Source organism: Mya arenaria, chromosome 5 (genome assembly GCF_026914265.1).
Source record: "Mya arenaria isolate MELC-2E11 chromosome 5, ASM2691426v1".
NCBI classification, from domain to species: domain Eukaryota; kingdom Metazoa; phylum Mollusca; class Bivalvia; order Myida; family Myidae; genus Mya; species Mya arenaria.
In genome coordinates this window covers 56,450,079-56,470,891 of record NC_069126.1, presented here as the reverse complement: position 1 = coordinate 56,470,891, position 20,813 = coordinate 56,450,079, and the positions used below count along the sequence as shown (strand labels likewise).

The 20,813-nt window shown below is 35.0% G+C and overlaps 1 protein-coding gene across 1 annotated transcript; it reads left to right on the top strand.

Moving 5' to 3' along the window:
- The first annotated feature begins 737 nt into the window (after window positions 1-737).
- LOC128236087 (annexin A6-like) lies at window positions 738-20,455 on the top strand. Its single transcript, XM_052950934.1, has 23 exons — window positions 738-844; window positions 2,222-2,340; window positions 2,603-2,756; window positions 2,943-3,162; window positions 3,563-3,689; window positions 3,938-4,131; window positions 4,415-4,589; window positions 7,244-7,347; window positions 7,817-7,892; window positions 8,448-8,614; window positions 9,022-9,198; window positions 9,713-9,917; window positions 10,467-10,615; window positions 10,756-10,933; window positions 11,336-11,517; window positions 12,042-12,120; window positions 12,687-12,854; window positions 14,638-14,846; window positions 15,449-15,539; window positions 16,289-16,472; window positions 16,800-16,942; window positions 17,203-17,384; window positions 17,818-20,455. Exons 2-23 carry the CDS (start codon window positions 2,229-2,231, stop codon window positions 17,887-17,889), a joined length of 3,348 nt encoding a protein of 1,115 aa, XP_052806894.1. The 5' UTR covers window positions 738-844; window positions 2,222-2,228; the 3' UTR covers window positions 17,890-20,455.
- The last annotated feature ends 358 nt before the right edge of the window (window positions 20,456-20,813 follow it).

The window sequence follows — 20,813 nt, the reverse complement described above, 5'->3', positions numbered from 1 at the left end:
CGGTCCGCCAGAGTACCTGGGTCCGTGTCGGGGAGTGCCGCCAGTCCCGGGTTGGGCGCGTTATACTGAACAGCGGCCGCACGTGGAGCACTATTACTAGACGGTGGTGGACGGTATCCCGCTTGGCGGGCAGCAGCCTGGTTCCTGGGATGCCGCGGCGGGAGTTCCGGTACTGGGCCTGGGGGGGGGGGGAGATGATCAGCTGTGAACCTCTGGTTATCGATATATAGAGTGTCATATGCTAAGACAGTTTGTTTATGCGCGTTACGGGCCTGCACGAGGTATGGAATCAACTTCCTACGGCGCTCTTGGACTGCTTTCGGAAACTGATCGCTGACTCTGATTGGAAGGGTTTGACCATGGTGTGAGAACGCCTGCTTATCGCGTACACGTTGTTTCACCTCCATCTTGTCACCATAGAAGTGAAACTTAGCGACTATAGGACGAGTTTTACCCCCTTCGAATTTGCTGGTACGATGTACTCGTTCAAATTTGATTCGTGTCTCTGCATCATGAATTTCAAGGTCAATCTTCGATTTCCGATCAATTTTCGAAAAATGGCTCTTACTTCTTCATTTTTTGACAAATTTCAATAAAATTTAAAATATAAACCCTTCATGAGGCACTTTCAAATAGGTATACAAAAAATAATAATAATCAATTAAAATGACTGAGTTCTGAGTGGATTTCACGTTTTGAGTGGATTTCCATCCACTGGATTCCTGTATCACCCCGCACCGCGGTTGTGCAGGTGCGCGAGCTCTTCAATGCGGAGGTTTTGTAATGGCATATCTTGACAACAACAAACATCTTGTAAACAATTTTAATTTGAAGATACACACAGGTAAAATGTTATTAAAATATTTTAAATTCATACAATATAATGTGTTGAATTACACGGATCAGTGGATTGTCATAAGAAATAAAGTGTCATTATGGCATATAATTTTGAATTCGCAGACTTTTTACTCTGAGTGAGGACTGTTTAAACATGTTTCGACATCAATTTTGACACATAATACATATTGAATAAATCGAAGAAAGTTTTTTATTACAACAATTTAGAGTACCAATTGTTCATTACTCACAAGAAAAAAAAATGTTATTTCTAAAATCGTTAAAACAAATAATGACATCTTGATTTATTAGGGTCATATTGATTTACAATTGTGTTAGGATAATGCTCATGTGTTGTTGTTTTTTAATATATGTGGCAACTATGGAAGCATTAAGTCGACTTCCAAATGTCCACTTAACGTCATCAATAATGTTTATCAAATAAATATGAAATAACAAAATTGGTGTATTTAGATAGGACAACATATCATATAGTATATATATACTTCATCAGTTATAATTATGTCTTTTAAACAACATGTTTCACTGCAAAAAAATTCTATAAGCACAAAATGCAGTTTTACATAAGCAGTTTGACCCAAGTTTATTAAATAACCCACTGTCTAATAACGCTGAGTATCATATCATATCATTATTAAACTAATTTGATACGAGAACCGGTACTCAGTCCTACTTACAGTCTAAGGCTTTTTATATATACATCTTGCTAGCACTTACCAAACAATAGTCTCCAGAAGTTTTATACCTTAAAAATAACACCATTCATGAAATCACACACAAAATATCCACTAACTGTGTCATGAAGACAATAGTACATTCACATATTTTTTTATGAGTGTGTGTACATGTATATTTATGGAGAACTTTTGCCAGGAAAACATTCTTCGGAGTATGCTGCATACTCCGAAGAATGTTGTCCAGGCAAATGTTCTCCATAAATTGCAGTTTCATATATGTAACCAGTATAAAGGAAAATATATTTATACATTAAGTTATACTGCACTTTTATAGATGTGAATTTTCTGGCCATTTCTTTCTCTTTTTAACAATGTTAGTGCTGAAAATGACATTAAAACCATGTATCAGTGTGTTTTATTGTAATCCTCAGGTTAAATATATATAACATCAATGACATTGAGAGCGCTGTGCTTTTTCTGGAACTGTCATATATATACATGTGTATTTTCTAATGCCATCATCAAATTGCATGTGTTTTTAACTCTTAATCTGTGTAGAACTTAATGTAGCAGTCCCATAACATTGACAGCTCAAGATTTATAAACATGTATTCACATTATTTATACGAGGTTATACTGACCAGTATTATCTGTTTTATTTATCATTATATATATTCTTTTTTCAGAGAAGTCATGCCTAGTGCTGGGGCAGTTTGTCCCCCTACCGTCACCCCTCTTCGGAGGCCCATATACGGCCAGTCATCAACACATGTTGACACCTCAACACTCATAGAAATAGTCTGTGGTACGTCTTTTAATGCATACAGGTGTTGATGTAACACTATTTGTTTTTGATATTTTAAAAATACTAAAAATATTGGAAATTAAGAGCTGGTTAATCATAAGAATAAAAGTAAATACTAAAGTATATATGGGTAATACATTTAATCTTCATTACTTAAAGCTCACTAAAACAAGCATTAAACTTGCAATTGAGATTTAAAAAACAAAAACAAATGCCAATTATTTAACAAATTTCAAGATCATGTTTGATATTTTCTTTTCAGAAACACCACATACGAAAATATACTTCACAGCAGATGGAGCCAAGCCTAATCCACGTCAACGTAAAATTGGTGGGCGCGTTGTTACTCACAGATACACAGACCCATTTACTCTGAAAGATGGAAAAAGAGTTTTAAAAGCCATTGCTGTTTCCAGGTTGGTAAAAAAACTGTCTGTCAAGTTATGATCCAAATCCTCCTAATTTCAAGTTAGGTGATGAAAGATTTAATTATTACCATACATCATGAATAAAGTATAACCATATTACCATACCATTCAGGCATTGTCACATACCATTATGTTACACATTACCTGTGTTTTTAATCAACCATCCATTTGCAGAGATGGGAGAGAGAGTGATGTGATCACACGAACATACAATGTAGATGACATTGGCAAGATCAACGCAAGCCCCATCCCTGTCACCTCAACTTCTGCATCGTCTTCATCTGACCATGACTCCTCTGACATGTATGACTCTGATGGCTGGGGGCTGACAGATTCCACTCTAAGAAGCAGCAATTCCAGCAAATCCAAGAAGAAAAGCAAACCCAAGAAAAAGGTAAACAAGGGTCATCAGTGTGTGTATACCACAGGATAAATTGTCATGGTCATCATCTCAAACAATTGTTGATTAACATAAAAACTAATGATTTTTTTTGTATCATATAGTGAATTTTGAGAGCAGATTAGTAACCCTGTAGAGCATGCAGCTTCTATTTTCAAGTCACATGTAATCTTTTTCTCTTTAACTCTGTGTTAGATAAATCTATGTGTAAGGCTGTTCTACAGAAACTGTTGTTCATAGTAATAAAATGAACACTTCACTGTTCTGAATCTGACTTTACTTTCAAATTTGAATGTTCAATTCATTATAGAGAACCAGGACAGAATCTTGGTTCAAATTGCTGGTTATGCTCTGATTGCACAACTTAAATTTAACTGCTTTACAATTTTTTCAGAGCAAATCGCCCACACGCACTCTACGTTCAAGGTCAAGATCAAAGTCACCCGGTCGAGCACCGAAAGAAGCTTGGGCGAGTGCTGGGATTACGCAGTCATTAAACTCAGGGGCATTTGGAGAGAATAGTATGTGGCCATACAAATCATCTTCCCTTATTCAAATTCAGCAATGAAATATTACATATATATTTAATATTCTTGTGTTTAGGTACATTATGCAAGACATATAAAAAAGACTTTTAAGACGTTTTGATAATTTCTCTATAAGTACTATATAATGAACATTCTTACATGCAATATCATAAAAACAGTGTGCTAAATATTTATGTAATTAGTAGAATATATTTATTTGTACTGTTTTATCTGTATTCCAGCACATCCAAACCCGCCAATTCCTGATGGTCCCTTTAACCCGACCAACTACTCAGGGACTCAGATAAATGTGTGGGGAGGTGCCCCACCCCCTTTCGTGCAGGGTGGGACACCCGGGGCCGTAAATTTTGGTCAGCCTAACCTGTGCAACCCATACACAACACAGTATGGCTACCTCACTGAAAACATGGTCCAGGTTAGTGAGAAAATTTCGCCTGGGAGAAATGGGTAAAAAACACAGTAAAATAGGCCCATCTTGCTTTTCTATAAAGTTTGATAAGATATGTATATGTTTACTGTATTTTCAAACAGGTACAGAATCAGACTGTACATTGTTACCTGATTATTTTTAAATTGTTGATATGGTTTATATTTCAGGGTTGATTTAGAAAGGAAATTTAATTGTTTATAATACAAAAATATTAGTAACATTTATTACTATAGAGTCATATATGATTACAGTCATTCTTTTTTTACAGAATTGCAACCCAAACACCAAACATGTGACAGTTGGCGACCTGAAAAACATGATGCGAAGTCGTCAGCCTCCGCCCCAGCCTGCAGTTGAGGCCCCTCCTCCACCTCCAGAGCCTCAGAAAATTGAGGTGCCCGTGTGGAAGGATCCCCCACTGAACCCTGTCAGCCCCGGAGGAGGTAGGGTCACATGGGCTGATATGTCCCGTCTAATGATAGGAGGCAGGCCTGGTAGAAATGTACTTGGTCAAAATAATGATGACTTTGTATTTAAGTGGTGAATTGAATTGTCAGATGATTTCAATTCTAAATCTGTTATAAGTTGCTCATTAGGTGCATTAAAAAGGCCTGAAATGTTCAAATCTGTATCAATTTTCCCGAAGGATTTTTTTCAGCTTACATATTCAGAATTTTTGAAGTGTAGAGCTTTTGAAATGTTTGATTGTTTGTGTACGCAAGTTTTAGGCATGCAGATAGTTCATTTCATTTTAATTTCTTTTTGCATGGAAACAGCATGTATTTTTTTCTTTTTAGTTCAAGTAAGTGTCATAGGGTTAACCCTAACCCTAACCCTGCAAGTAGATTTTAATGTGTTTGTCATATTTTTATAAACATAATCATTTTAACGTTTCATAAATAATGACATGAATAAATGACTTATTCAAAACTAGCATTGGAAGGCATTATCTCATCCTGTATTGTTACTTGTGAAAAATTTAATATTAACATTATATTAATTTATATTTATATGGTGTTATATTTACATTTAATGTATTTTATTGCATAATACTTATTGTTATTTATTTACATGTATTTTTGTTGTCTGGATGTTATTTATCTTGTAAAAAAATTATGTAACCAAATAACGTTTTTTTCAATTTACCGGTAATGGATTTTTTATTATTTATCATTTTGTTCATGTATTGCAATTAGCGACTGTTCATGTTTGTCAAATTAGGGCTAACAATCAAAATCATGTTCAAATCTTGTTATCTCATCCATTAAATACTGTGTTTGCTCATCTCTGAAGTACATTTTGCTCACTGTAAAAGTAGAAGAGTCAATAAAGTTTGAAACAATATTGTTTTGTCTTGCTGCTAAATCACAGAATCAGGCAATAATTCAGAGATAATGCAGACACAGTATTTGTGAGCCTTAGCCTGGTATTGCTTATTAGTAATTCCTTGACATTTTCTAACATCAGTCCGATTGAAATCAGTAGTTAATAAAAAAATGTGTAGAAGCTAAAATGTGTAAAAAGTGTAAACAATAACTAACACCAGTAAGTCAGAATGATAAACAAAACAGCATGGGAACCTAACGCCAACCTTCCTCTGTTTTTGTCAGTTGAACAAGGGACATTATTTAACATTTGATAGAGCCAGAGTTATGGGCCTTGCTGTATACATGTGTCTATTGTCTCTGGCAACATGTGTACCCTACTCTTCTTTTGAATATATTGAAGCAGAACATATTTAAGCTGTGGCCAATGGTGAAGTTTTTTACATGATGCTGCAGTAAATAATGTCAAGGACACCAAAGTTATGACAACTCCAAAAACTTTTGTTTGAAATAGACCAGATAAAAATGAATCAAACAAATGGATCAATATTGTCAAACTAAACACAATGGCTGCATGTAATGTTGAGTTTCTTGCTGTCAGTATGTTCTTGTTTCATTCACTAGGTAACTACACGGCTTCTTACCTAATTCACAAGGATAAAACTCAAGGCTTATACAGTTTCTCATATATTGACATGTCATGCCCTTTTACTGTAAATAGGACTGTACCTTGTCTGGGCCACCTCTAAACACATCATTAACAGATTACCTGAAAACTTGACTTGAATGTTGACCAAGATAGTGGCATACAAGTCCCAGGACTGTACCTCTAAGGTCACACTTAAAGGCTAAATGTCAAAATGAGTTCTGTTGATAGGACTCAGGTCCAGACTAAACATTGCACTGGCAGTATCTTTACCATGCATTATAGGATTTTCATGAAACTTGTTATGAATTTACAATGATTAGGTGGCTTGTGGTGCTCAAGACCCAGGTTTTTACCTCAAAGATCAAGGTCACACTTAGAGGTCAATTTTCCTTCAAGGTTGAAGTGATTATTGTTTATAGGACTGTAGCTTCTCCAGGCATTATCTTTACAATGTATTATAGCATTTTTAAGGAAGTTGAAGCAAATGTTTATCATTAAGAGGTGGCATGTTGCGCACAAGTCCACGTTTTGTACCTCAAAGGTCAAGGTCACTGATGTCAAAATGAGTTGTTATTAGGACTATACACTGTGCTTTCTGCATTCTTACCATACATGATAGGAATCTCAAGTAGACTCAGGCCTGTAGCTCAAAGGTCAAGGTCTCACTTACAGGTCAAAATGAGTTGGGTTCTTAGGCCAGTGACTTGAAATTGACAAAAATTGAAGTTTGAGATATTTCTTAATTTAGTTGAAAATTATTCTGACCTTCACCTTTAAATTAGAGGTGCACATCTAGATGCAAAAGAGATGCACCTCTATTTTATGTGTAGCAACTAGTAGATTATAACCAATCAGTATGTCATATAAACATCGTAATTACAGTGTCTGCTATCTATTGAACTCAAATGTGATTTCGATGGCTGGACATGTTGCTTAACACAACAATCATCTTCAGGTGACTACAAGGGGAACCTTCCTTATATCTACGCACATCTCATCAACTTTGCCAACAACCATAAGGACTTTGACATGCAATATCCAAACCAATTATCTGCAAAATGTAGGAGTTCTCTATGTGATTTAAGTATATATAGTCACTAACAGACACACAATTCATCTTCAGGTGACTACAAGGGGAACCTTCTCCATATCTACGCACATCTTATTGACTTTGCCAACAACCATAAGGACTTCAGACACCCAATATCCGAACCAAAGATGGGCAAGGTTTGTTGCCTTTTCTTATTGTGTCATACTCATTCTACAGCAGCCAATGTATACAATATAAGTCATCTTTTGGTAAGTGTGCTAATAAAGGCATTTTGATAATGAGATTGTTAATTATTATGTACAATATCATACCGTATTGATCAATCAAATAATATTTTAGCTTACTTAATCCAAACCAAAGAGTAAACCAGTTCTATACACTTGGCTGCTGGTGATTTAAAAGTAGTTACTCAGTATGTCAATACCTTTGTAGTTATTTGAGTAATTACATGATTTTTGGCATTGCTACAATGTTTGCTGACAATTATTGTAAGTATTATGCTTAAAATTCGCGAAGTACCATAGCCATTTTTTCGCCTTATTGAACTCTGAAGATGGTTTTGATTTTTTAAGTTTAAACACATATGTTTCTTTATACTGACTTTGAGAAGATAATGCAATAATGCATGTTTAATTATCTTGTCAGGTTTTGGAAGCCAACTTCAAAGATGAGCAGGACTGCTATGAGCTTAGACTTGTTGTTGCAAAACCAGGAATACCACGTGAGTTATTGTCATGGGGCTGTAAGGATGGTTCTGGTTAACAAAATAAATTCCCAGATGTAACCTTGTTTTTGGGGTAAACTGCATTTCAATAAAAAGACCTTAAGTACATGTATCAAATAGATTGTGCTGTAACTTAACGGGTGTTCCTTAGCACACTTAAGCAGTGTATTAGGTTGACGTCTAAGACATCATATTGAAATTTGGCTCTGCATATTCAAATGCTCCTGCTCTCCACCATGATATCTTGAGATTTTAATCTGTGTGTATGAATGTTTGGTTGGTGCCCAGCACCAAGCCGGGCAAGTATGTTTCCCCCACAACACAAAACCAAAGTCTTGAGTAGCATCATTATTTTACCAACAAGAATGAAAAATGTAATCTTGTTACGACTTGTTAAAAACAAGATAAAAAAATATATGTTTACTATTGTTTAACAATGAACATGTTAGTATGAAAAATAATGCTAGGAAGCTTGTTTATTTCATTGTTTTTATTGTTATGTGCATTATGATTACATGGAACTTTTTTTACTGACCATCTCTTGCCTTACAGGAGGGTCTGTTCGTAAACCCCCAAAGGTTGAGAAGAAGAAGAAAGTTGAGCCACCTAAGCCCAAGAAGGAAGAAAAGAAAAAAGAAGAGCCCCCAAAACCAAAGCCCAAGAAACCTCCAACACCGGAGAAGGACCCATTCTTTGCTATGGAGACGGAGAACTTGAACGTAAGATACCTTGCGTTTATACTTATACATGCAATGCTTTATAATGTTGAAAATAACTGTAATAAGGTATAAAATGCTCTTGTAGAAACAGTCCCAAGATCCAATTATCAATCTGTATTATAATACAGTCATTGACATAGAAACCATTTCAAAGATTTATATAAACTCGCCTCAAATGTCTAGAATTATAGTTAGATGCATAGGTTCTCCACAAGGAAATAAAGGGATGTTTAAAGCCCAGTTCCTTTAAATAGCAGGTTAATTTTGTCTTACGTTACAGGGCACATCGAAGTTTAATGCTGAGCAGGAGGCAGAAGTTCTCCACAAGTCCATGATGAAATGATTATAAATGAAAAACACTGCTAAGCCCTATCCCAGTAAATAATCATGATGTTTTTGTCTTACAGCAAGAGGGCACAGTTAAGGCGTATGCTAAGTTTAACGCTGAGCAGGATGCGGAGGTTCTCCACAAGGCAATGAAGGGTTTGGGTACTGACGAGGAGGCTATCATAAATGTTGTCTGCTACCGCTCCAACACTCAGAGACAAGAGATCGTCTCCACATACAAGACCATGTTTGGAAAGGTGAGTCATTTCATCATTGACTAATGTCAGGGTTACTCTTGATTTGCTTTGTTTAATGTTAATGCCGAATATCAGCTGCGTTTCCCTTCTCACTGAAAAGTGCACTAATGGTCTGAACTCATTGAGCAGTGTGTTAGAAAAGGCAAAATGTGTACAGAAAGCAGAAAAATCATTTATGAGTAAAATAAATATGCTCTTACTTTCCAAAATTTGGGACTTACTGCGCTTATTTTTCAAATTGGAAAGGCACAGGCAGTAAAAATTTAAAAAATCGTATTTCATTCAGCAAATTTACTCGCTTAAATTTCATTTTATATACCAAACATAGATTATAAAGATATTTTCTATAACTTTAGCCTGTTAAAAACAATTACAGATCTGGATCCTGTTTAAAAATTTTTTAGTAGTTATTAGCGTTATAGTAGTAGACTATCTAGAAAGATGATAAAAACAGCATTTAAAAAAAAAAAGTTTTCATCCAAACAACAAACCTTTCTTTCTGAACATTTTCCAGGATTTGATAGAGGATGTGAAGGGAGACCTGAGTGGTCATTTTCTGGACACAATTAAGGCCCTTCTGATGGCTCCGGCTGAGTATGATGCCTACCAGCTGAGAAAGGCCATGAAGGGCCTCGGAACGGACGAAGATGTGCTCATTGAGGTCCTCTGTACACGGTCTAATGCCCAGCTCAAGGAGGTGATACGGGTGTACAAAGAAAGTGAGTTCAAGTACTAGAAATGTATTTACCCTAAATTTTTTAGAATAAGTATATAGGCTATTCCATTTACAGTTTTAAACACATAACCCCCAGGGGCAAGGCACTTTTAAAATATACCACCCCCCTACAGAAGCAAATTTACCCTTTCAGGGTCCAAATTAGCAAAAAAAGACACCCACCTGTACACTATTTAAATAATTGCCTTCCCCATGGGGGTTATATGTTTTATTGGAATAGCCCTAAGGAAGCATTATTATTGTTCATAGAAATATGTTTTAATTACCTTCATCTAGATTTAAAATATCCTTGAAAATCAGGTTTTTAAGTGTCTTTAAATATTTGAAAATAATGAGTATCAAAATTAATTGACTGTTTGCATGACTTGTAAACTTTCAGTTGCAAAACTTAGAAGTAGTGTTTTGACATTGTTTGTGTCAATACTTAAAGACATTATGTCAGACACACTTAACACACTCCTTGTCCAGCCAAACAGTATTGATTTAAGTATAGCACTAGCAGTACTTAACTTTTTGTCCATCTTTTTTGCAGAGTTTAACCGTGATTTGGAGAAAGATATTATATCGGACACGTCTGGCCACTTCAAGAAACTCCTTGTCTCTCTGGTACAGGCTAACAGGAGTGATAGTAGTGAGGTTGACCGAAACAAGGCGAAACAAGATGCTAAAGACCTGTACCAGGTAGGTAGTTATTGCCTGGATGTTAGTATTGGAAATTGATAGCTTGGTTAATAATTTGTATTAAAATGTTAACAAGTATCAAGGAGATCAACGAAAAAATAGAAGGTATAGTTTGATGTGAAAAAAAAAATGTTTTTAAGGCAGGAGAGAAAAAGTGGGGAACAGACGAGTCCAAGTTCAACACCATTCTTGTGACACGCAGCTACCCTCAGTTAAGGGCAACTTTCGAGGAATACAAGAATGTTTCAAAGAAAGAGATCGAGGAAGCACTTAAGAGCGAGATGTCTGGAGACCTGTTACGAGGGATGCTTACTGTGGGTAGGTGCCCTGACTGGTTTACGGAAATCTTTATTTTCTCCTGATAACACCTTCCTCTCCTTTCAGCATTGGTTAGACATTCTATATTTATATTTCACTTAGTGTGATCTGACATTTAGTTTACAATTGTGTATGAATTTTAATTTATTTCGGTGTTTTGAAAAATTCAGCCTTAAGTGTTAATCTGGCATTTTCATAACATTAGAATTGAGCAAAACTCTTATGTGATACTTGCAAGTACTTGCAAAGATACTGAGATAAGTTTCTAGATATATTTGAGAGAAACTCTTGTAATGAAAAAATAAATTGCAATTGATCTCAATACAACACTGGTAAAAAGATGTGGATAATTAAGCATTATTATATTGCAATTATATAGATGATCAAGCAAATACTTTTTAGTGAGATGTGTGAAGAACAAGTTCAGCCACTTTGCGCGACAGCTCCAGAAGACAATGAAAGGGATCGGCACAGACGACGATACACTCGTGCGCGTGGTCGTATCTCGGTGTGAGATTGACATGGTGCAAATTAAGGGAGAATTCCAGACACTCACCAGTCAGACATTGGAACAGTACATAGCTGTAGGTGTTTATGATCTTCTTACTGAGTGTGAGAGAGGTACTGGTGTCTTACCCTCACCTAGGGTGAAAGTGGGCTAGTGGTACTCAAAATGTGAAAACTAGTCATCACCATTTAGCTTAAAAACATCTGTATAATCAATTGTCATATAACCTTTTCTGTAACTGTTTTCAATTTTAAATGCATTTAAATGTCCCTGAATAAAAACTGTTTATAACTGAGATATCATAACTGTTAGATCTGATGTGTCATTTGAGAAAATCTTTTTTTGAAATAATTGATTGTATGCTTATTTTTGTGTAAAAAGTTTTGTTGTTAAATAAAATAACAACCCAGTAAATCAGGTTATGAGCGCTTGGGTCCTAGATTGTCCTGTACTCAACTCAGCATGATACTCATTGTATTACATACTACTGTTTCAACAAACATAACATGAACACCAAGCTATAGGACAATAAATCATGTGTGCTAGGAAGTTCTTGTGTTATAAAACTGCTTTAAATGTAAAACTGAATGTGTTTTCTAGGATGACATATCAGGTGACTACCGGGATGCCATTCTTGCACTGGTTGTTGGTGGAGACCCCCCAGACACTTCTTCTAAATGTAAGTTGCTACTGTATGTAAAGGAAACTGCAACTCAGATGTTTTCATTGTTTAAAACAGTAAAGTGACTTGATAAAAACATCAAAATCTATGATGTAAATGTCAGTCAAGGTCAAAATCTATGATGTAAATGTCAGTCAAGGTCAAAATCTATGATGTAAATGTCAGTCAAGGTCAAAATCTATGATGTAAATGTCAGTCAAGGTCAAAATCTGTGATGTAAATGTCAGTCAAGGTCAAAAGCAAATCCACATTGTTTCACACCAAGAATGAGTTACCTCCCTTGTTGAAATTTCGGAACAAATGTCATCTAAGTGTATCAGCTACAAATAAAGTTGTGACTGTACACCCTGTGCATAGTGAAAAGTTCATTACATGATTCAGGTTTTTCTAACAGTACTTTGTCATAGTCATTATTAGATGATGCTGTTTGCACTTAATTAAGCATTTGACAGTGGATCATATAATTATTTAAAACGATATTTTCCGCAAACAGCCTGAACATTTTTTTAATGCCTCTTTAAATTTAACTTTTTAACAATAAACAAACCTCCAACTTTCAACAGCTGGCCAGGGTTTTGTTGAGGCAGTGAAGCAGAAGACCGAGGAAGAATTAGATGAAGATATACGTATGGAGTCTGAGCCCCCACAAGAAGACCCCACACTTGTTCCGGCAGAAAATTTTAATGCAGAGACTGATTGTGATGTCCTCAAGAAGGCAATGAAAGGATGGGGTGAGTGCAAGTGGATTTGTCTGAAACAGTTGAATTGGGTGGTGGTCTTGTGTCAAGAGGTATTGGGTTCGAGCCCTGCCAGCAGCATACATGCCATATTTTCTGGAGACCATTCAGGGGGATTTGTTCAAAAGGCTGAAAAGTCAGGGGGATTTGGGTTGTATTCAGGGGGATTTTTTTAGCAGGTCTAAGTTGGCGAAATTTTAAAGTATTTTTAGACGCAAGTACGAAAAAATGTATTCACATATAGTTTGCTTTGAAAACCTCTTAACTTTTTCATTATACAGAATTATTTTATGTCATGATTTATCATATTCTTATGATACACTGTCATGTCATACTGTAATGCACTTGCAGAACAAAATATGTCATGGGAAAAATATGTTTTCGAGACAATTAAATTAAATTTACCTTCCTCCAAAGTCTTTTAAAAAATTGTGCTTAATTTTATCAGCTTAAAGACTTTCAGACAATAAGAGAATAGAATAAATATTATTGATTTCTTTCTTCCAAAATAGTAATATTTCTTTGCCTTTGGTAATTACTACAAATGAATTGATCACTTGTTGTAAAAGTTTCCTTTTGGCATTTCACCCTTGAGGAGTTGTTAGTTGTCTCTTTACATTCGGTTTCACTCACATACTGTGGTTTCACTTACTTTGTCATGATTGCCTGATGTAAAATTTCTAAAATAATTTTTTATTTTTTTTTATTTAAATTCCGGGGGATTTTTATCTCCCGCCGGGAGATCGGGGGATGGATCGAAATTCCGGGGGATTTTCCCCCCCCCGCCGGGGGATATGGCATGTATGCAGCAGTAAGATCTCTTAGCCCCTCAAACACACTAGTATTGGTATCTACCCACAAAACAGACGACAAAGTGATTCATATCAAAGCTTGTGGCTGTATTCACAACCAAGCAAAGATAAATTAGTTCAAATAAACAGTTAAATAGATTAGGTCCGTGTCTATTTGAGAAGCAATTCAGGAAGCAACTTCAGTTTGAGTTTTGCAGTAAGATCTTTGAATGGACAGACAACTGAGAGTAGAGACTGACTGTGAGGTACTATATGAGATTATGATGGGATGATATGAGTGACATTTAAGGGGTAGAATACTGTCAAATTAGGAAAAGATCTGGGACCATTATGATAACAGAGCCAGTCTTTGTACCTACAAAGAATTTCAGTGGACAATAAACTATTTAGGAAGGGAAATATCTTGTTTATTTCATACAAATTGTTGTGTTGAAAAATCATGTTTAAAAAAACAACTCCTAAATGATTTCAAATAAGGCAGTTATTTTGGGAAACGCAAATGAGCGATTCAATGGAATGTAAGATTTGAGTTTTAAAAAAATCAATAATAACTCTGCAGCCCTTTTATAACTCGTAATGTTTAAATGTACAATTTTCTCATTAAAAACATGGGTTTCATACTGATGTATTGGATCTACTTCCCAAGACAGATAAGCCTTCATCAGTGGTCTTCAAGGTTGTTCGGTTAGCGCGTGGTTAGGGTACGCCCTTCATAAAAAGGCTTCTCAGGCTTGATTGATGTTACTAGTTTGGTTTGGGCATTCTCGTAGCAGAGTGTTGATGCTATGTTTACCATTTATCATTATCAAACCTCTGATGAATGCGAATGGGTTTGGGATTATGGTGGGTTTTACAGTTTACCTTACAAAGGGAGATAACACTCTTGCGTAACAATATGGCAATAAGAGGGGCCTACCATCATTTTTTACAAGCTTCTTAACAATTGTTGTTCTTCAATGTTTCAGGCACTGACGAGGCTGCCATCATCAAGGTCCTGGGTTACCGATCAAACGAACAAATGCAGCAAGTCGTAAGCTCATACAAGACCATGTTCGGTAAAGATCTGATTGCCGAACTAAAGAGCGAGATTAGCGGAGGATTTGAGAAACTTGCTGTGGGCTTGTGTATGTCATCGGCTGATTTTGATGCCATGAATTTGCATAAGGCTATCTCTGTAAGTATGAAAGAAGTTTGTTTCTATTTTAACTAGGTAGTACAATTCATTAATTTTATTTATAGGTTAGAAACTATCCATGCCTGTCACATTTGTGTTTGGTTTTTTTCAAATTCAGGTGCAATTTCATTTTAGGATTAAATAAATATTGTTCTATTCAAGCTTTTTGCCGATTATTTTTATTCATGTGATTTTGAAATGCCAATCAGCTAATCCTATAAGCAGTAATGGTAAATTGGGCAGCGTTGAAACGAAACTTGTCAACATTTTAATGTGTATGTTTTCCTCTTAACGTGAATCAAAGATACTTTGATATTTAGTTAAAATTTGTGTTCACAAGTTTCGTTATCACATAATAAGTTTGGTCACTCAATGCATTTAAGAGGCCTGATTCAAACTGTTATTTATTTTTTCATTATTCCTGAAAACATACAAATAAGCTTGCCTCAGCCCAGAATGCCATTTAGTAATAAGCTTCACAGGCTGACATACTTAATAGTAAAAAAGTTCAATTCATTACTCAAATATATAATTTTGTAGAAAAGTTATGAACTCATATTTCCAATAAAGACTACATTAATGACATTATTGTTTTATTATAGGGTTTGGGGACGGATGAGGATGTACTAACCGAGATTATCTGCACAAGATCAAACAAACAACTAACTGACATCAAGGCTGCCTATAAAGCCAGTAAGTTTATTATAAAGCCTGTAAGTTTATTGTGAATGTGTTTGACTGCTTAGATAGACTGGTGTTAGAATTTACGCTAATCAAGTCAATTTCCAGACTGAAAACGAAGGGATTTCTTGACACAGAATTTAGAAAACATTAGTTCTTTATACAATTTTCAAGTTAGGGATTTCCATTTTAAACTTACTGTGCATCCTAAAATCATAAGCCTTTATAAATAAGGTTTTAAATTTTTGGCTTCATGACCACAATTCCCCAGTAAAAAAGCACCAAAATATCACTAATATGCTTTTTGTTTTGCCCTGTAAAATATTTATGAATTGAAAATTAAATTTCATTATTCTATCTTTTGTTTGTTATTGAGAATGAGATAAACTAATTGAAATTAATACATTGCTTTTGTGCATCTATCAAGTGCAATTCTATATTGTGCCCCTCAAGTCCATTTAGAAATATATAAAAGCTGCATTATCAATTTGATAGTTGAAACTTATTTCTTTAAGCTTGATAGTGACGAAAGCTGATAGCTTACAGAATCACTCTCAAGTCTGTTTCCTGGATGGAAACCAGTCCTGGTGTCCATTTTGAGAGGCCGCGTGAAAGTACCTCTGTTGAGGATCGAACCTACAATCTCTTGGGTGAGAGATGGACACCTATACCACGAGACCAATCCCACCACTTAATCAATTTAATATCAGATTAATCAAAGCAATAACAACCTCAATATCAATATTACTTTTCTTTAACAGAATACAATGTAGAGCTGGAGAAGGACGTGATAGGTGACACATCAGGTGACTACAAGCGTATATTGGTGGCGTGTCTGCAGGCCAACAGGCCGGAGGGACTGGAGTTTGATAGGACGAAGGCCAAACAGGATGCCCAGGCACTGTTCGATGCTGGGGAGAAGAAGTGGGGCACGGATGAATCAAGGTAAGAATTTTTTATCATTGTTTGTAAAGAAAGCTGTGACAAGTTTTCTTTTGTGCATTTGTTGCCATGGGTATGTGTATAACTGATCGGTTACAAGTTAAATAGAGTACTAACTACCGTTGTTTAAATTTTTCAAAGAACCACACTGCTAGGATTGGTGGGAAAGAAGCCTTATTTGTATTGACCATTAGCAGTAGGCATTACACATATATCAACGTAATCTTCATTTTTTTCCAAGATGTTTTACCTTCACTTAGTAAAGATAACGTTGGCAATAAATAAAGTGCCCTACATATTCTATATTATAACCTCCATTTCCCTTGCCAGATTCAATGTGATTCTAGCATCAAGAAGCTACCCACAACTGCGTGCCACATTCCAGGAATACGCCAAGATTGCCAACAAAGACATTGAAGATACGATAAAGAATGAGATGTCAGGAGATCTGAAGAAGAGCATGTTGTCTATAGGTTAGTGAAATCTTACAAAAGCAAAATTGATCGGTTACGGTTAGGTTCTATGTCTGTTTTGTGAATAAAATATGTCAAGTTGTGTGAGTAATTTTTCAAGGAAGATCGAGTCATGCAAGATCTTTATTTTAGCCTTACTAAAAAGGTTTTCAAGATTTTCACATGAAACTTGGTACATGTGTGACATTTTATTCAACAGTCTGTACCTTTGTTGTATTAGTTATGTTACACTCAACATGCATGAAACCATCATTTTTCAGTTCGCTGCATCAGGAGCAAGGCAGGCCACTTTGCTAACGAGCTTCACAAGTCTATGAAGGGTCTGGGCACAGACGACGACACTCTGTGCCGCGTTGTTGCCTCACGGGCCTCCGTTGACATGGTGCAGATCAAACAGGAATTCCAGAAAATGTTTAAACAGACCCTTGGCATGTTTATTGCTGTAAGTACATTAGAATCAGGTTTTTGTTTTATGTTATGTTAGTTTATAATTGTATCCTGTCACAGGGTTTTTAGTATGAAGTAAGAAACATAGATTTGGAAACTCACTGAAAAGAAAATTCTCTCCTGCACTCCCAATCATTAATTTTATATATTACTTAAAAGTATGGTGATAACACATTGGTGAAAATTCCTGATGCAGCACATGAATTTCAGTAAAGGTTTACAACATAGACTTGTTGAATGCATGTTCATCAAGGTTTATGAGCATCAGAGGCTACTAATACAAATGTACACGATCTCCCTATAATACGATATTGCTTAACTAACATGTATCTCATATTTTCTTTCTGTAATAATTTTTGAATGTTGCCCTTTCACATGTACAAAGGTCAATTAAAGTTTTGAATAATGATAAATGTATATATATCCAGGATGACTTATCTGGTGATTACAAGAAGTTGGCGTTGGCGCTCATTCGGGAAGAAAGTGCTGGCGGGAAGTAATAGATAGATCTGCAGAGAATATAGCTGATATTACCCCATTGCTTTAATTCTTTTAGGAACTATTTACAATTAGATATAGCATTTTCATTTGCTATTGAAGTTGGTAATAATGTAAAATATTGAAATGAATTTGGAGCAGATATCAAGTGAGTGGATTTAGTTTGTCTCCAATGTTTATTCAACTTGCATTTACTGGTTATGAAAAAAGCTACCAGGACCATTGCTTTATAACTTGTACATGTATTTTATTTTGGAAGTGGATACCTGTAACTAGCTTGCAGTTTAAATTGATAATCTTATTTAGAATTAAGTTGAACATATATTAAAATCTGTTCTTCAGCATTTAGTTTACACTTGATATTAAATTGACACATTACGAAAAATGACAAGCATTATTACCGGATAGTAAACAGCATTGTCACACAATATGTTTCAATCAGTAACTGACTGGACTTACAGTTGTACACAGTGGTTTTGGGATGACGTTCATTTAAAAGGCCTAACTTAAAAGGGTTGTTTAATTTTTTATTGATAATTATAATGATGATTTGTTTACATAAGGCAAACAACTACTTGAATAAACAAGTATAGAGCAACTATACTGTCAAATTTATTTATGGTATGTTTTAGTTTCGAATAAGATTATCACTTTAATAAATATGAACATTCAGAGAAGTCCACTTATCAGTTTAGAGATTGATGATCATAATCGTATGTACATGGAGATTTAGATCAGATTATATATTACCTTTAGTCATGTTAAACTATTATTATACAAAAATAGTTCAATGGCTTACAGAGTTTTTTGTCATGTTATTGTTAGTTTTTTGTCAGATATTTGTTAAATTTGTTAGATTTACTGCCAGAATAATATTCATTTTGACCCACACTAATTCCGAAAATTTGCTTCCAATTAATTTATAATCAGGTCATAACGGTGCTTGTTTCGAGTGTTACAAAACCCCTAAATATTTTCTTATGTTTCACTAGTCAAGGACTCGAGAGTCATACAATTTGATATTTGTGTTAATTGCCCTACTAATTAAGCATGAAACTTTTTACTGAAAACTGAGAACATCTTCATTATGAAGAATGTGTCATGTGATAAAGAGAATCTTATATTCGTTGCCATTTAAAACAAACAAGAGTGTCCTTCGGGCCCTGGATCGCTCACCATATACAAGAAACTCTGGCCAAGGAATTTGGTCAGGTTCGGCCCATGATAAACTTTGGCAAACATGGCAGAGATTGTATGGTTTTACATTTCATTTCAAATTGGATATGGAATGGTAAATATTTAAGATACTAAAAATGGTAACAATGTTAAAAATGGTGTTTTATATGATAAATCATGGAAAATAATTCTTGACTCCTGGTCAGATTCTTTCAATAATAATACTTGGCCGAGATTATATGATCATGCATTTTTATATTAAATAGGATTAGAATTGATGAGGGTGATAGAGTGGTTACAATGGTACATACATTTATTTAACAACCTTTTGATCAGATTTTTCCGATTGTCAAACTTACCATATGCATTATGTCCAAGTCTAAATAAGATTGGTTCAGATTTGTTGACGCTAATGAACTATTTGTGGACAATGAATGGTTGCTGGTCAAATGGTGATCACAAAAGCTCACCTTTGACCACTTACTGGTATATTAATGTGTGTGTTAAATGGCAACTCTTGTAAGATCCTATAGTTATATAAAATGCCTGTCTGCTAAACTCATAAGTCCTATTTGTTTTCAGCAAAATTAAGAACATTAATATATTCTATTGATTTTTTTTTCATTCTAGTTTGATAACATGTTTTTATGCTGTTTGTGACAATTTTAACATTTTAGCTGATAAGGTATAATAGATTTTGTAAAAGCAAAGTTTTAAGATAACTAATAGATATTTACACAAGTTTATCATTTACAACTGTTTTAAAGGACATTTTTACAGTTACCTATACAATTAAACCTTTAAAATTATGAAATTGTTTCCTGAGCTACATGTAAACTTAACATATTGATTTTTTTTTTAAGTGTCTTCATACCCCACAAACTTTGTTCAAAGGGGCCAAAATATTGGAGTCACCATACAATGTTGGTCAGTCTGTTGGCAAATATTTGTGGAGTAAAAGACTCCAAAAGTTTTACAATTTCCTTAAAGTTGTGTCCTTGAATAGGAGCAGCCGACTCTATGTTGAGTTTCATGCTTGTGAACATCATTGCCATATTGGGGATTTTTGATTGACGTTGTGGCATATACTATATCAAATTGACAAAATCCTCACACGTCTTTAATGAAATTTTTCAACATTTGCCCCAGTCAGTCAATAACATACTGTATGTAGGCAATGTATGGGGGTATTCATCATTCCTGTGATAGCTCTATTTTCATTTGTTGTACCGTGATAGTAATTTATTGCTTTTGTAATATTTAGAACGTTTTATTTTGCTGCGTGTTATAATTTTTAAGAAATATTTACATTTATCTTACAAGTTGTTTAGATTCTTGTACATTTAAGCTGGAAGTCTGTTGTAGTTAAACATTTAATAATAAAAATATTGAAACCTCTTTCCTTTTGTTTATGGTATATTTTCTACAAGCATCATTATGCTAGTTGCCACTTTGTCCGTCCTTTTTGTGTTTTCTCTTTTGCCCTTTACTTTCAGTCACTGCATTTTAGGATTAACAAATAACTTGGCTGAAATAAATACTGAATCCTGTATCAAGCATTGAGAGGGCATGTACCAGCCTATTCGCTTAAGGAAGGTCAAAGGTGAAAGTTGAAAGGTCAATGATGAGATAGCTATTTTTTGAGACTAAGCATCGATAAAGGTACAATCCCACCAAGTTCAAATATGCTTGTGTCAAATTGTGTGCTATGTACTACTGTTCCAGTGCTTAAATGCATGCATAAACAAAG

Excerpts from the sequence above, each read along its gene's own strand:
- LOC128236087 (XM_052950934.1), top strand. The coding sequence starts at position 2,229 with ATGCCTAGTGCTGGGGCAGTTTGTCCCCCTACCGTCACCCCTCTTCGG. Across the intron at positions 2,341-2,602 it reads ACTCATAGAAATAGTCTGTG|AAACACCACATACGAAAATA; the intron begins GTACGTCTTTTA and ends TTTTCTTTTCAG. Across the intron at positions 16,943-17,202 it reads GAAGAGCATGTTGTCTATAG|TTCGCTGCATCAGGAGCAAG; the intron begins GTTAGTGAAATC and ends ATCATTTTTCAG.